The 15,842-nt window shown below is 36.0% G+C and overlaps 2 protein-coding genes across 3 annotated transcripts in view; both read left to right on the top strand.

Moving 5' to 3' along the window:
* Galphao (G protein alpha o subunit) overlaps positions 1 to 12,204 on the top strand; it is a 42,700-nt gene extending 30,496 nt beyond the window's left edge. For both annotated transcript variants that reach the window (XM_089735308.1, XM_089735307.1), the window contains exons 5-8: positions 5,083 to 5,211; positions 5,934 to 6,063; positions 6,839 to 6,992; positions 7,958 to 12,204. In XM_089735308.1, the coding sequence (XP_089591434.1) occupies positions 5,083 to 5,211; positions 5,934 to 6,063; positions 6,839 to 6,992; positions 7,958 to 8,145 (601 nt within the window). In that variant the 3' untranslated portion in view covers positions 8,146 to 12,204. The remainder of the gene's footprint in view (positions 1 to 5,082; positions 5,212 to 5,933; positions 6,064 to 6,838; positions 6,993 to 7,957) is intronic.
* Positions 12,205 to 13,700: 1,496 nt separating this feature from the next.
* Positions 13,701 to 15,842, top strand: koko (cyclin Q). The gene is made up of 2 exons (XM_089735309.1): positions 13,701 to 14,508; positions 15,685 to 15,842. The coding sequence occupies exons 1-2, from the start codon at positions 13,846 to 13,848 to the stop codon at positions 15,772 to 15,774; spliced, it is 753 nt and encodes a 250-aa protein (XP_089591435.1). The 5' UTR covers positions 13,701 to 13,845; the 3' UTR covers positions 15,775 to 15,842.

Genomic DNA, 15,842 nt, shown 5'->3' with positions numbered 1-15,842 from the left:
CGTCGCTGACAGGGATCACGTAGATTCATACGTTTCTTGAAAATTCATCAACACATCAATCAATGTACGTACGTAATTGACTGGACTTCACAGTTAAATAGATTTACGTTAAACATATTTGTGGTGAACCAGGAGAGAATTCTTATGATATTAAGTTCGCTTATATACAGATTTTGTTTTATGTATATAGTGTGAAGTAAATAAGAGCTTCGATGAGTGAATAATCTCATAGAATACAACTGCTGTTAAATGCTTACATGAGACTAAAGACATCATAGCGATACCACGACCTACCCCGGGTAGTGTTGACCGCGGGAACCCCCCTACGTCGTCGTCGTATTGATATCATTAAAAAGGTAGATTGGTAGTGGTATCATGTGTGCTTACAATATGCTACACTAACCTATTGTAAGCATTAAAAAAATGACCAATTGTAAACTTAAAAATTAGTAAGCATTCTTATTATGGTTATTCTAATACTTACACGTTTATATTCTTATTCATGTAAAATATTTTATAGGTGAAAGATATTCTTCTTCTTAATCGAATACTTAATTGCTGAAGGTCGTGTCCCTGAAAGCCCTTCGTAGCTCTTTGTACCATCAGCTTCCATTTGCTTCGGTTTTCGGCTTCTCTCAGGGCGTTCGCAACAGAGAGTCCAGTGAGCGCAGTTATCTGATCCAACCAACGGTTTGGTGGCCGGCCGGCGGGTCTTTTCCCTTCTACCTTGCCCACCACAATCAATCTGTCAAGGTTGTCTGGTGGCCGCCGAGCAATGTGACCAAAGTAACTAAGAACCTTCTGGTAGCAAATCGTCGACAGTCTCGTTTCTTTACGAAGAAGAAGGTGAAAGATATATGAGTATGTAATAAAGTTAATTGTTATTCCTTGTTGGTTGTGTTCTACATTCACTGGTATTTGTGAATACAAATTAAACAACAACGTACGTAATTATCTCAGTATTTAGTTGAACTAGAACGAAGCAAACTAAAATTCGTGAATTTGTAATTTTCATTTCGACCGACCGAAGAAATGCGGTGGAACAAAAAAAAAAATCTAATTGCAGAAATAAACCTTGCGTGACTCGAAGCATACTTTTTTCATTTCGTATAAGTTACCGGTGAATCGTGTTAGCGCTGGCCTTTCACACGAGACGTTTTAACTACTTATTTCGTAAGTACCCTCTCACGAATAATTAAGATAATTTGATAACACGTTCAAGTGCTTTACGTTGGCGGCTATAATTTTATTTTTATAGCTTTGAATAAAAATTGTCATTTGTATTTTTTATAAGTACAAATGTAAGTCATGTTTATAAACTAAACATTACGACCCTGCTGGCTGGGGTCACTCTTGGAAATACGATCCATAAATGAATTTTTTTAACATAATTATGTTCTAGCACTATCCACTATCCAGGGCCCACTTCACCGGCCAATTTATTACATACATACAGAGACAGTAATAAAAATCCATTTTGATGCGGACTATATATTTTTTTTCTTTTCACTTAAATTAAATTGTTTCAAGCAAGAATCTCGTCGATCGGAAAATATCGATAAAGTACCAAACATAAAATTATATTGTTTAAATTCATTATATTGCTTTTAAAAGGTATACAAATACAAAACATAACAATTGACGGTCCTTATAAAATAAAATCAGATAAAAGAGCTATCTTATATTTTGTACTTATTCTATTTAATATCATTATCATACAAAGTGTATTCAGAAGTTCGACCTCTATTGAAATTTTCAGTCAATAATACTCTTTTTGTTACAGATATTTATTTAGATAAGGTAGGTGCGTGTAATTCAGGATTGCGTAATGCACATTTCAATTGTGTACATTTTACAGCTCTACGCGACTTTGACTTATACCATTGAAATGTCAGTATTATTAGTATACATCCTCTTATGAATAAGACTCTTTACCTCGTCCGGTTAATGTATTTTTATATCTAAAAATAGGATAAGCGTTCCGTCGCTTCGGCAACGATCGACATAAAATAATCAACAAACAGAATAGTCGATTTTCCTTTCCATATAATATGTATTCCGGTTAGTGTTCCATTTTCAAGGGAAGGGATCTATTATCACAATAAAAGTGACACTTTTACCTTATTTACCAAGGTGAATGGCCCGCTACGCTGCATAGAGTTGATGCTTAAAACATCACTTAGAATTAGATTGAGTTGCTACTGAACATACAGCATACATAATTTTATGTACCATCATCACTTCCCTCATCGCACCATTGACCAAGCTTAGAAAGTTCGTTGTTTTTTAAATTATTTTCCTAATAATAATAAAATCATAGATATTTTTGGTCGCATATGACAAGGGGAAGTTGTGAAAAGGCTTACTTTAGCGCTCTTATCTTTCAATAAAACGGAGTCAGGATTAACAAAAAAAAACTATGTAAGGGTTGCCAAGAAAAATAATTGTTTTATAATCTATACTAATATATAAATCAACAGTGGTTTTTACGGATGTTCCGTTATAACTACTGAACCATGCATCCAATTGACTTGAAACTTGGTATCCATGTAGAAAATACATGTACTTAATGGATAGGTTAATATTTATATCAGCGTTGGACTCCCTAATAATAATGACAATAAATAATAATGTTAATTTAAAAGGCCCAGCAAAGCGGGCGAGTGCAGCTAGTAGTTTCTAAAATCCAAACTGACTCACTACTATTAACGTGACGTTTTTGTGACTGGGATGAAAAAATTAAAAGATCACGTTACTCAGAAATGAATGATGTCGTTGTTGCTAGTGAGTCACTAAGGCACGATTCATGACGTCACGCCGATCTTTTAGACCGAATATTCATATTGTATCTCTTTGGAAGTATAGGCTCGATTAATTATTAATTATTATTATTACAGGTGGTAGGACCTCTTGTGAGTCCGCACGGGTAGGTAACACCGCCCCGCCTATTTCTGCCGTGAAGCAGTAATGCGTTTCGGTTTGAAGGGTGGGGCAGCCGTTGTAACTATACTGAGACCTTAGAACTGTATCTCAAGGTGTGTGGCGCATTTACGTTGTAGATGTCTATGGGCTCCAGTAACCACTTAACATCAGGTGGGCTGTGAGCTCGTCCACACATCTAAGCAATATAAAAAAAAAAAAAATAACCAATTACGAACAGTTTTGAAAAATATATTCTAGCGTAAATTCTAGAAAATACGCTGCGTATTAACGTCGTTCAAAGAGACACTCGACAAAATGCAAAAGCAGAAACGTTCTTTAGCTGAGCACGAAGAGGGGGCTATACAAACGAATGCTGTATTTATTCAAGGATCGCGTGTCGTCTGCGAGCTCGTTAATATGTATGCGACATCACCGCCACCGTCGACTGCAACTAGTGGCAAACAGGATGCTAAACGTGCAGCTCGCCCTATACGATCGTAGATTTCTATCTTTGATTTCTCGCTTGAGTGCGATTAGTCTTTAAATGTCTATAGGTTTAAATTAATTTGACAGTTTCACCGTCTCGGTGGTGCAGTAGTTAAGTGTCCCTGATTGCGGAGCCGAGGGTCGTGGGTTCGATTCCCACACCGGGCAAACGTTCGTGTAACGAATTGTTGGGTAATCATTTTCTATTTAAAATATGTATCTATTTAAACGTATGAATATAGTTTACACGAACTGCACTTTAACCATTACAAAATTTTGTTATTAGATGATCACCCCCACTTTCCAAAAAAAACCAATTTGTGTTTTCCATTGATTAATATAAGTAAAACGTTTTTATTCGTATCTTAGGTTACCCTATGAAATCGTTATCTTTGATTTATATTCATTTACATACGTATAAAACCGTAGACATCATTTTAGGAACAATGTGTGTGGATGCCAAATATACTGCCATTGTTAAGGCACAAAAACAAATGAATGTGACCCAATACTATTTGAATGCGTGACTTAAACCACGTACACTATTTTACGCCTGACTGTGTATCCTAATAAAATACCTGAATTCTTTAAAATTTGACCTAGGTCAAATATATTCTTAAAAAAACTAAACATCAATACAAATAAACAAACAATTTGTTTTAAAATAGAATGGTATGTGAACATTTTCATACAAGCGCCCATACACAAAGAAATTAATTAAATTAATAATTAAAATTAAAGTATAATTTAAAAAAAAAGAACTGGTTTTCCAAACCAATAAAAACATACTCGTATTCGTTCCTTATCAATTCTGAATAATGAATACATTAACGGCAAATCGAACTGTAATTGCACACGTATTAAGCATTCTAAATTCACAGTGAAATCTATTAAGGAAACACAAACAGAATATTTTTATATAATTTTAATGCCCACTATCGCGCCCTACCACCTTATGTTTTCTATTGTAAAAGAAAAGGTAAATTGATTAAATTGAAAAGTGATTAAAAATTCGAAATTATTCATTATCATGTTGAATGTTTAACTCTCTATTGTGGTATACACTAGTTTAAGTTCACAGAGTGTTTAGGAGAATAAATTTTGATTTTTAAAACCCACGCGCACTGTCAACGTTTTTTTTATTATGTAATTACTAAAATGTAACTTACACATGATAATATCAATGTCATCTATATATTAATACGTGAAGCAAAAACTTTGTATCCCTTTTTACGAAAATTGCACGGACGGAGGAGTATGAAATTTTCTACACTTATAGAGAATATAGAGAAGTGCACAATGCTAATATTTTTTGTAAATTATGCATAAAAGATACATTAAATCAATAAAGAAAACATTACACACACTACATACCATGTATTTGACGCACACACGCATGCATACTATTTATTGTCAAACTTTTGTTCTTGACGTCTGTGGTCAAATTGAGAATAGATTAAATATTGTTTGTCTTTATGAATATTTTTCTATAGTGTAGTCTTGGCGAAATTTGTGATTATAGAAGTATAATAGTCTTTGAAAATAGAATCTTAATAGTGTACAAACTTATAATTTCAATTAATTATAGTAGAATTTCGACTACCGGGCGACCACTAGTTAGTGAAATTCAACAATTGTATTTTCGGTAATGCTCACGGTCTCCTTTGATTCTAGTTTCCTGGACGACCTCGACCGGTTAGGAGCAAAGGATTACCAGCCCACCGAACAAGATATCCTAAGGACTAGAGTCAAAACGACTGGAATCGTCGAAGTACATTTCTCCTTCAAAAACCTCAATTTCAAGTAAGTTGATCTTTTCAAGCGACGGCTTTAAATAGTAACTGTTTATAGGCGATTACGGAATTTTCCAAACGAAGAGACATCGATTTATAAGGGGCAATAAGTATTTCAATAAAATTGTAAGTTGTATTTATAATCTGAAAGATGATGTGTGAATGTGGCGACCATGAGTGATTGGTTTTTATTAGTTTAATGTACAAAATTTAACCCTAAAAGAAATAGTAACATTAACCACAAAACAAATGGCAACAATTGTCTGTTTGTTCCCCTGTTTTTTCTATTCAACAAAACAACAACACTTTAATTAAATAGGCTTGTTGAAATTGTTGATTGTTTTTTTTTTCTTCCAACGACAAGAAATGTGGTCCATGAAAATATGGCACGTGGTTCAGTAATACATATTTGATAGTGATTTCAAAATCTATTAACTTATGGAATTCATAGTCTATTATGATGAAACGAATATGAACTTCGTCTAGAATTGTTAATCACTGTAATCACGCCTAAGTCAATCAGGGATTACAAATAAAGCTTTTGTGTCATCATTAGTAATGTTTCATTGTTGAATAATTACAGTAACTTTATAATTGTTTCTATTACTTTACTATGTACATAAATATTTCGAGCGCTCCGAACATTATCAGTATACATGGTTGAACTAGAGTGATATAGTGACGACATAAATAGTAGTATGATTCAATCAGTAACGCAAATTATGTTTCCAGATTGTTCGACGTGGGCGGGCAGCGATCGGAGAGGAAGAAATGGATTCATTGCTTCGAGGACGTGACCGCGATCATATTCTGTGTTGCCATGTCTGAATATGATCAGGTGTTGCACGAGGATGAAACAACGGTCAGTATATACAGTAATGAATGAGCCGATGATTCAGTTTTATTTATTTATTAAGAGTTAGATTTTTTCTTCCCCATCTTATCCCACTAATCGGCACAGCTAATTTTTCTCTTCCATTCTCTTCTATCAGCCGTCATCTCAACACCACTACTCTCTTTCTCATATCGTCATTCACACACTCCGTGTCTTCTTCGGTCGACCTCTTCCCCCTCTACCTTGCACTACAATTTCCATACATCTCCTAGTTACATGCATCTTCTATCTACGCATCACATGTCCATACCACGCTAACCGTCCGCTCTTTAATTTATTGATTATGGGGGCTACTCTCACACTTCCTCTGATATACTCATTCTTTATCTTGTCCATTCTTGTCACTCCACACATCCATCTCAACATTTGCATCTCTGCCGCATACACTCCTCTTTCATGCTTCACTTTCGTCGCCCAACATTCAGATCCATCCATAAGATTAGTTAATAAAAAAAAGGTTTTAACATTATTGTAACCAATGTCGATGAAACGATAGGGTGTTGTGTGGAGGCTCCTGGTGATATCTCACAGGTCACTAATTTATTGGAAACTATTACAAACCGAAAAGCTGTTGTTTCTTATCATTAAGAATAATTAATTGTCCTCAGATCTTATTTGGAAATTTTTACACATAAATATTTTATTAGAATTTTCGTCAATACATTTTTGTTGTTATGTTCTTCGATTTGCCAATATATAACTGATATGTACCAAATTTATCACATTGCATTTAAATTTACAGAACCGTATGCAGGAGAGTCTAAAGTTGTTCGATTCTATCTGCAACAACAAATGGTTCACCGACACCAGCATCATCTTGTTCCTGAACAAGAAGGATCTCTTCGAGGAAAAAATTCGCAGATCGCCGCTCACCATATGCTTTCCAGAATATACAGGTATTTTATCGTTTTACTAATCACAATTTAGTCTTAGGATCTTGCATGAAAATATGTCTGACCGGTATTATTAATACCTAGTTCTTCATGACCGTAAAAATTGTAATTTCACAGCTTATGCATTGCCATTTGGATATGCCAATCCAAAGTCTGTATTCCCTAAGACTTTAAGCTAAGCCAGTTAGAAACTAAGTATTCTTGACCAATCCAGTGGCGTTAGGGCAGGAAGAAAAATAAATGAACAACTTTAATATTTATGCATAGTTTTACAAGATCTGTCAGTATTACTATTGTTTTTATTATTTTCATAGGAAGATGGTTATCGACCGTAATCTCTTGACATAATTGTACACCGGGCTTATTACTTATTAAGCCACGGACGGTTCAACAGTAATTACCAACAAATTTCAAACCTCGTTTGATTATTTGGCATGCTGCATTGAGTAATCACCGTGGAGGAGAATTTTCAGAGCTTAATGGGAAATTTAATAAGAACGAGCTTTAGAAATACTGTATGTGTATGTGTGTGTGTGTATATATATAATAAATAATATGAGTGTACCAGACTTATTTACTGGTGGTAGGACCTCTTGTGAGTCCGCATGGGTAGGTACCACCACCCTGCCTATTTCTGCCGTGAAGCAGTAATGCGTTTCAGTTTGAAGGGTGGGGCAGCCGTTGTAATTGCTGAGACGTTAGAACTTATGTCTCGGGGTGGGTGGCGCATTTACGTTGTAGATGTCTATGGGTTTCAGTAACCACTTAACACCAGGTGGGCTGTGAGCTCGTCCACCCATCTAGGCAATTCATAAACCGGGAGGAGTGGCGATTGCTCGTGAGGCACATAACATCTGCCCACAGCAATGATATGAATGACGACCACGACCGCTCTGACAATAGTGATACGACAAAGGAAAAAAAACAATAGAAAATACATTATAATGATTATAATGCATTACTTGCAGGCGCGCAAGAGTACGGCGAGGCGGCCGCGTACATCCAGGCGCAGTTCGAAGCGAAGAACAAGTCCACCACGAAGGAGATCTACTGCCACATGACGTGCGCCACCGACACGAACAACATCCAGTTTGTGTTCGACGCGGTGACCGACGTGATCATCGCCAACAACCTGCGCGGCTGCGGCCTGTACTAGCCGCCTCGGACCCGCCGCCACTATTATCTATATTTATACACCGCTATTTTTATATCAAAAATAAATAAAAAACAGCGCTATCTAACCTAACCGATACACACGCTGCTAACGATAAAGATAATTCGAAAAACGAATATCGAAAAATCTAATCCCAGATCAGAGATAAACGTGTCTATGAATTTGTTGCATGATTCTTGTAAACCACAACTTGTCATCTCGAATTAAATTCTGAATACTCGAATTACGATCGAATGCGTGTATCCTGCATAGCCTGTTAATTTATTTCTGGTAATTAAATCTAGTGGTGTATATATTTTTATGAGAAGTAAGCTTACTCGATATGTACCGCCGACGTGCAGTTATCACGAGTCACGCGGCTCCGACGTGCGGTGCGCGACTAGATGCGAGACGTGCGGGTAGCGTTTCATTTCCCTTGTAATATATAAACCGTCGTTCTGTTCTTCGTTCCGGACGAGCCTTCCCCGCTGGAACGTTCTCGTTAATACCGGGTCCGAGCGAGTCGATTATATCGATTATTCGCGAATCGAAACATAAATCGATTCAAAAGTTTGACATCTTTCGGTTGTTCAAAGTGTTGCGTTGAGAACTATTCGACCCGTCTGGACCTGCCGTTAGACATGTTTTTCAGTGGAATTAGCGATCTAGTGTTCGATTCTAAATTTTGGTGCTAGGCGTTCGTTCAGCGTTTGGTTCGTTCAGAAGTTCGTTCGTTTACGATCTAGTTGTGTCACCGTCGGCCTCGCTCCGGCCCCCCCGGAGCACCGGTCACTAACTCTGCTTATATACTCACTCTCTTACGGACCGAGGGGCAACAACCAATATTAGACATCACAGACAAAAAGTCGGATATCCGCCTTTTTGCAAAAATCTACTGGTTCGTGATTATTAATCTGTTCTTTGGTTGCTCCCTGATCATTAATGTTTTGTCACAATAATTTTTAAATATATTCTACCTAAAATAATCGCATATTCTTCACACATAAGAATCGAATCAATAGGTTTGAGTTCAATGGTTGGTTTTAAGTTACATAATAGAATGGATGTCCAACATTTTGACTCTTGATGTCAATTTTAAATTATTTGATGTTTCACACCGAACTGTAGTGAATTACGTGGAAATGTTCACAGGCCTATTATAACTGATTACAATGCATCATTCCACTATTAAGTATTAGCACGATGGAAATATATTTTTATACAATTTTGAAAACACGAACAGTAACTCTATGGGATTTAGAACCTTTGTTTATGTTCCGATATATCTTAGCTAATATTGTATTGTGAGCTGAACTCTTTCCTAACTTACTTGAGGTTTAGTACCTATTTTAATTTAAGTGATGTAAGCACAAACTATTTATTCCAGTTTAATCATTTTATAATGCCATATTTATATTCATTATTAATTTTTTGTCATGTCGTTTGGACATTTTGTACTTTTTAAGTTGTAGCGTCATATCTAATCATCTATTAAAAAAATCATGTAACTATTTAATTTATAAAGGGCCTTGTTTAGTCTGCACTCTAAATGTATTCTGTATAATAAATAAATAAAAAAAAAAAAAAACGCACATGAAGTTGTTTCGTTTTCTCTCGGCTAATGGTGGCTCTCGCTCTTACTTCATCACCATTATCATTTCATCACCATTCAATATCATTTGACAAATTTTTAAGGAAATATACAACATTGCATATAAAACTTTGCAGCCGATATTAATATAACGTTGAATGTCTAGAAGTAACTAGAAGTAACACTAAATGAGGCCCTGTATATTTAGCGTTTAAACAGTTATTATTGAATAAATTAAAATAGCATTATAATCGTCGTACCTATAATGTTAACATTATTGTAATTGTTCGTTGATGGAGTCTGTGACGTAGGACGTGCATTGTTTATCTTAAAGCGTCAGAGCGGATGTTGCTTTTTTTTTTTATTTGTCGTCGCAGATTCAGGTTGGAAGTGATTATGTCGGGATCAGATCAAGCCAAGAACAGGAGTGTCAATGACCTTTATACGTCAAATGTAAGTATGATTTGCGAAGCAGCTGATCCGTTGAAATGGCTTAAAAGTATGTTGTGATTTACATTATTTCATTAGTTTTTTTTTTTTTTTTAATTACGTTCTCGGGGAAACAGAATTGCGCGTCAGACCCGTTCCTGTTGTTGGTTTGATTTTAATATAGTTTAGTTTTTGAAGGCTTTGTAATATTTGTAAGCTACATACGTATTTTCGTGCAGCCGATATCTGGTCGTGGTGTCGTGTCTTCGCCGGCTCTCTGGTGTCGGTGCTGCAGTAACGTATCGCACAAGCTGCACAAAACTCCTTAGCGTATAGTTATCCACTTATGGCTACTATTCGTATCAAATGTAAGATTTGTGAGTATATAAACTATGTATGTATACATTCGCGAATTAGCGTAACCGATTCACCCAATACATATTATATACTATATAACATAATTTATTATTAATAATAAATAAATAAATAAAAACTCCTAATTTAAGCATTAGTACCATAATTGTATCAATAAACATAATTATTAATGCAATTAGACAGTAACCTTTACTATCGATTGTCATAGTTAGGTGATTTATTTTCATTTTACGTTTATGAATATGTAAAAATTGATTTAAAAAAAAAATGGAAAACGTAACGCCTACACCGTGACCGCGCGGGCCACACGCCGATCTATAACGAAGCGCTCAATGTAATGCATCGTGAGGTTGCTTAAAACCAAAGATTTTGTAAAATGAGTCCTATTTAGGAGATTATAATGAAAAGAAACGTGTAGACAACCGAGTCGCGAGACATTCGTTAGATCGGGGGCCGCGGTCGAGTCGGCGGCATGCGGCGCGGGCCCACGCTCGCTTGTTGCTAGGTAGGTTTTTTACTGTTATGTAAACAATATGTGTACGTAAAATAATGAAAAAAAATAATAATATTAGAGCAATTCTACATTCAACCAGAAACTTGTAGTTAAGAACGCTTCATTACATTATAATGATTTTGTTTAATGAGTGTACGACGAATGTGAGGTGGTGCATCATTCTGCTGGCTCCGTCGCGTCGTCCGCGCGGACCGCCATTTGCTTAATATTTCGAGTGAATGTGATGTAAATTTTGTACACTGCCGCATTGTTTATTCGCTCGAATCACGTTTAGTTTTGTAAGACTCGACGAGGGAAGGACCCGCAAGCGTGGCGCGGCGTGTTCATGCGAGCCGAGATGTTTGATCTCTGATGCGTTAGTTTTTTTTGAATCATCTGAGGATATCGAGTTCGGGTATGCGGTACGATAGTTCGGCTGGACTCTACTGGTGATCGAACGATCAGTCCTCCGGACGTCGTCCGCGCGTCGTCGGTGTTAGTTAGCGAATGAACGACATCAGTAAGAGCGTTTCATTAAAAGTGCTGGGTCTTTGTCACTATAGTGTCGTTCTAACAAAAAAAAAAATATCACCATGCTTCATTCATATTTGCCAAAGTTATTACTAACCTCACTATTTATACATACTGAATGTTCTTTGATATCTAAATTATGTCTGAAAGTAAGGCAGAGGTCGTGTATGTAGTCGTATCGGTACCGATCAGAGTACAATGTTGGAAGTATCTATTATTAGAATTGATGAACATGTAAACATTTATTTCTAGTGCGTACGAGAGATCGGTCGAGTCGTCACCAGCGCGCGGCGGCCCTGGCGCCTAGTGGTGACGACGACTGATCACTCTGTTGAACAAAAGTTTATGGAAGTAACATTTTTAGTCACTAGTGTAATTTTTGAATGTGATTCAATCTTATCTTTATTTTTCTAAAACAAGTGACATCTTTGATCGTTTGTTTGATCTTTCCCGACTTATGTTTTGTGAATTGCATTTACTGAAAGCGATGTGTTTAACCAACGATGTAATTAAACAATATTTTCTCTTATTTGTATCTCGTCTGCACTGGTATTTTTTATTGAATTTACTATAAATGTACTTTAAGTGTATAATTTTAAATAATTACTGAAAATGATTATATTCTAATTTTTATGTTCAAATATATCATTTGTTTTTATTTATTCCTCCCAAACAATTCCCTTCTTTTTATATTATTAATATGTGTATAAATCTGTACCAGTGCAAATTTGAGAATAGTATCTACGGAATTGTATGATAGTAAACACCCATATACGACACGAGTGACTGGGCCATGCAAGCCGACGCGGCCTGGAACAGGCCTTGTCAGATCCCCGGATCTACTGTCGGTGGTTTGTGGTTTTAGGCTCTTCAAGCACTGATGATCGTCCTAACCCATAGACAAGCGTACTAACTCATAGACAGCCCACTGAGATTCTCGCCGGATCTTCTTTGGGGGTCGCGATTCCGTTTGGGTGATAGATTCTGCCAAGCGCTGCTTTTGTTAGGGCTGGCGTTAGCAAATTCTCTCAGGTTGAGCCCGTAAGCTTCCCTACCCCTCCGCGCGAAGCTGGAATAGCCTCTCGCGCTACCAAGCAATAAGTAGGGGAAAAAATAAACGACTTTAGACTTAGCTTAGCGCTAGGTTAAGACATTGAATTAGTTAGGTACTGCCGGAAGGTTCACACACGATAAACAACAAAAGCTTTATAGCATTTCGTTTCTCGTGAATTGATTCTTATTTAAAATAGGAAGTTCATGGCATGCAGTGATATTGACACAGAGTAATATTTATTAAATCAAAGCAATAAATACAAAGTTCAATGTATTAGACTTTGATGGTATATGGTACCAGACTACCAAAAATCGAAACATTCTCACTGAGTGCACGTCTTTATCGAGTCAGTCTAATTCAAACCCGTCATTTCTTGCATTCTTTTCTTTTAGTAAGCGATGCGGCACCTTAATCCTCGTATTGTGGCCGTCTACAATTATACTTTCGACCCAGGCGCCAACGTAACGCAAAACCATTGTCACCCCAAAACACGTCTTATCGCGTCCTCTTGATCCATTCTCGGTGCTTAGACACTCCAAGCACCTGTTACCATTATCCATTCATCAGTAGCCGTTTAACATCTGTGGTGAAAATGAAACAAAATTGCTTACCGTAATTTTCTAGTTTCTTTCAAAAAGTCCATTAAAAACTGTTAAATTACCATCATCTTACTAATAGGTTCATTTCATGTCATCCTACACCTTTAGGCGCGTTGAGAATAAAATTTATTTCGCGACAGATTCGTCACAACTAGAATGAAAACATACAATTTATGAAGAGCGAGAGTGAGAAAATGGACAGAGCGTCTCGCGACCCACTCGACCGTGGAGAGAAGGAAAGGACAAAGGGAGCTAGGTCGTTTCTCTTATACACAGCATTCCCTATTACAAGAAAAATTTGAGTTAAGGATGAAAAATGAAGAAAACCACAATACCGCATAAAAGTGTCACTTTTTTCACGTGCACCCTTTTTTTGGTGTACTTTACTTTTTGCTCAAGAGGCATTTATTACTTCAGTCCTTAAAAATATTGAACCTATGAGCTTAGTTCCCATTGCCTCTCTAATAAGAACTAACAAAAAGTACACGAAAATAACCTCAAATGATTACAAACAAAAGTCAAATTCAAAAATCAATCAAAAGTGATCAGATTGTTTGGTTGTCTGGTACTTCTGTAAACATTGGAAAATTAACTATATTTTTAATATCGTTTAAATAATTGATGCTTTATAATGAAAGACTTAGTTGACGTAATGGCTTTGCAAAACAGACGCGAAAAGCGCGTACCCGACTATCGAGGCGCGCCGAACCACAGCTTAGCAACAAATTTTGTTTTTGAATGTGGAATAAAGCTTGGCTTGCAGCCTGCAACTATAGCGACTGCTGCCATATTTTACCACAAATTCTTTAAAGAGGCCGACAAGAATGATTACGACTGCTACGTAATCTGCACTGCTTGTTTGTGTGCAGCCGGGAAATCTCGAGATGAGCCTGTTAGGTTGCGAGATGCTGTAAATGTAGCACACAATTCGATAAATCGTGGAGCCGGTCCGTTGGAGCTAGGCGACGAGTACTGGTCATGGCGAAGTGCTGTAGCTCAAGCCGAGCTTCTTGTGCTGAGACTGCTGGGATTTAATCTGGAAGCGCCGTCGCCACACCGGTATCTATTGCATTATCTCAAATCGCTGCAAGAATGGTTTCCAGTAGCGCAGTGGCGTTCAGCTCCCATTGCTCGAATGGCAATGGCTTTCCTTCAGGATTTCCATCACTCACCAGCAGTACTTGACTATCGAGCACCCCATATAGCAGTGGCATGTTTAACTTTAGCTTTACATGTATTAGGAGTATCAGTGCCATTGGCATCCACACTAGATGATGATGCTGCGTGGTGTTCAGTAAGTTGTTTTGATTTTATATTTAATAATAACTAGTATTTTCACATTTTGTTGATATTATTTATAGCATATAATTTCAGCTACTATTTATAATTAGCTAGAAATAATTAAATAATGGTGTTGACAGAAAATTATATACTTAATATAGAGGACATCAACAAAGGGCTTTTATAATAAATAAATTCTCTATGCATTTCACCCAGAATATACACAAAAACAATAAATAGAACAGCAATTATGAAATAGGAAAAGGCTTTGAATTTATAAGAAACACAAAATTGTTCCAATAGTCTTATGATGTTAGGTGGATGTAATAATCTGAACTGTGAAGCATTAAACCACTAAAAAGATTGGTATACACAAATAAAAATCAATTACCAGATATATGATTAGGCAAGGTTTATATGAAAGATTGAAAATCTACAGGCAACTTTAATGTAATAGTTACAATAGTTACAACAGAATATATCTGGATTTCAGTACTATTAAAATAGTGCCTGATATTACATCTAAGTTATGTCAAACTGAATATGATAAGATTTAATAGTATGTTATTTTTCAACAATATTAGTTTACGTATATTGGAGTCTAAGATTGGGTATCTGTGAAAGATTCATATTCAATACGTGATTCTTGTATTTACATAGTCAGGTCATAAATTCTGTCACATGTTTAATGTAAAATAATTGAAACAAGTTTATTCATTATGTAACCATTCATATACCAAAATGAACTTAACAAAACATAGATTCTTATGACACTAAAGTTTATTCAAAACGACCTCCATGATTTTGAATACAGGCCTTCAATCTGTGCGGCCATTGTATCGTTTGATGGTACGATAAACGAATCTTTTGGTTATATTAAAATTTATCAGTATGTTAAAAATTTGAATTGGCGCGTAACGCAACGATGCAACGCAATAACTGCAACACAGTCTTCTTTAAGCGTCCACTCCATATTTAAAAATGAGTAAAATTCTAAATGTATACTATTTTTATTTTCATGAACAATTCGAAATTCGGGTTCAATAAACTTTTTTGTGGCCAGCATTCTAAAAGAAAAGTTTTTACTGTGTGACAATACTTATGACCTGACTAGGTACAAAACAATAAAAATAATACATAGAGTAATAAAATGAAGCCAATACTAAAATCTACTCATCAAATGTTTCAGGTTTTCACAAAGGATCTGCAGAAAGAAAAAAATTGGGAAATAATGGAGAAGATAATGCAAGTTTATGGTCGTGAACCGGAACCTTTGTAATATTCTCAACATTTTCAATGTCTAATTTTTTTATATACAGGTGATGAAAGTTACAATTTAATTAAAAA

The sequence above is a fragment of the Bombyx mandarina genome, chromosome 19 (assembly GCF_030267445.1).
Source record: "Bombyx mandarina strain Sakado chromosome 19, ASM3026744v2".
Classification (NCBI taxonomy): domain Eukaryota; kingdom Metazoa; phylum Arthropoda; class Insecta; order Lepidoptera; family Bombycidae; genus Bombyx; species Bombyx mandarina.
Note: the sequence above shows the minus strand (reverse complement) of the source record. Positions and strands in the feature narration are given on the sequence as shown.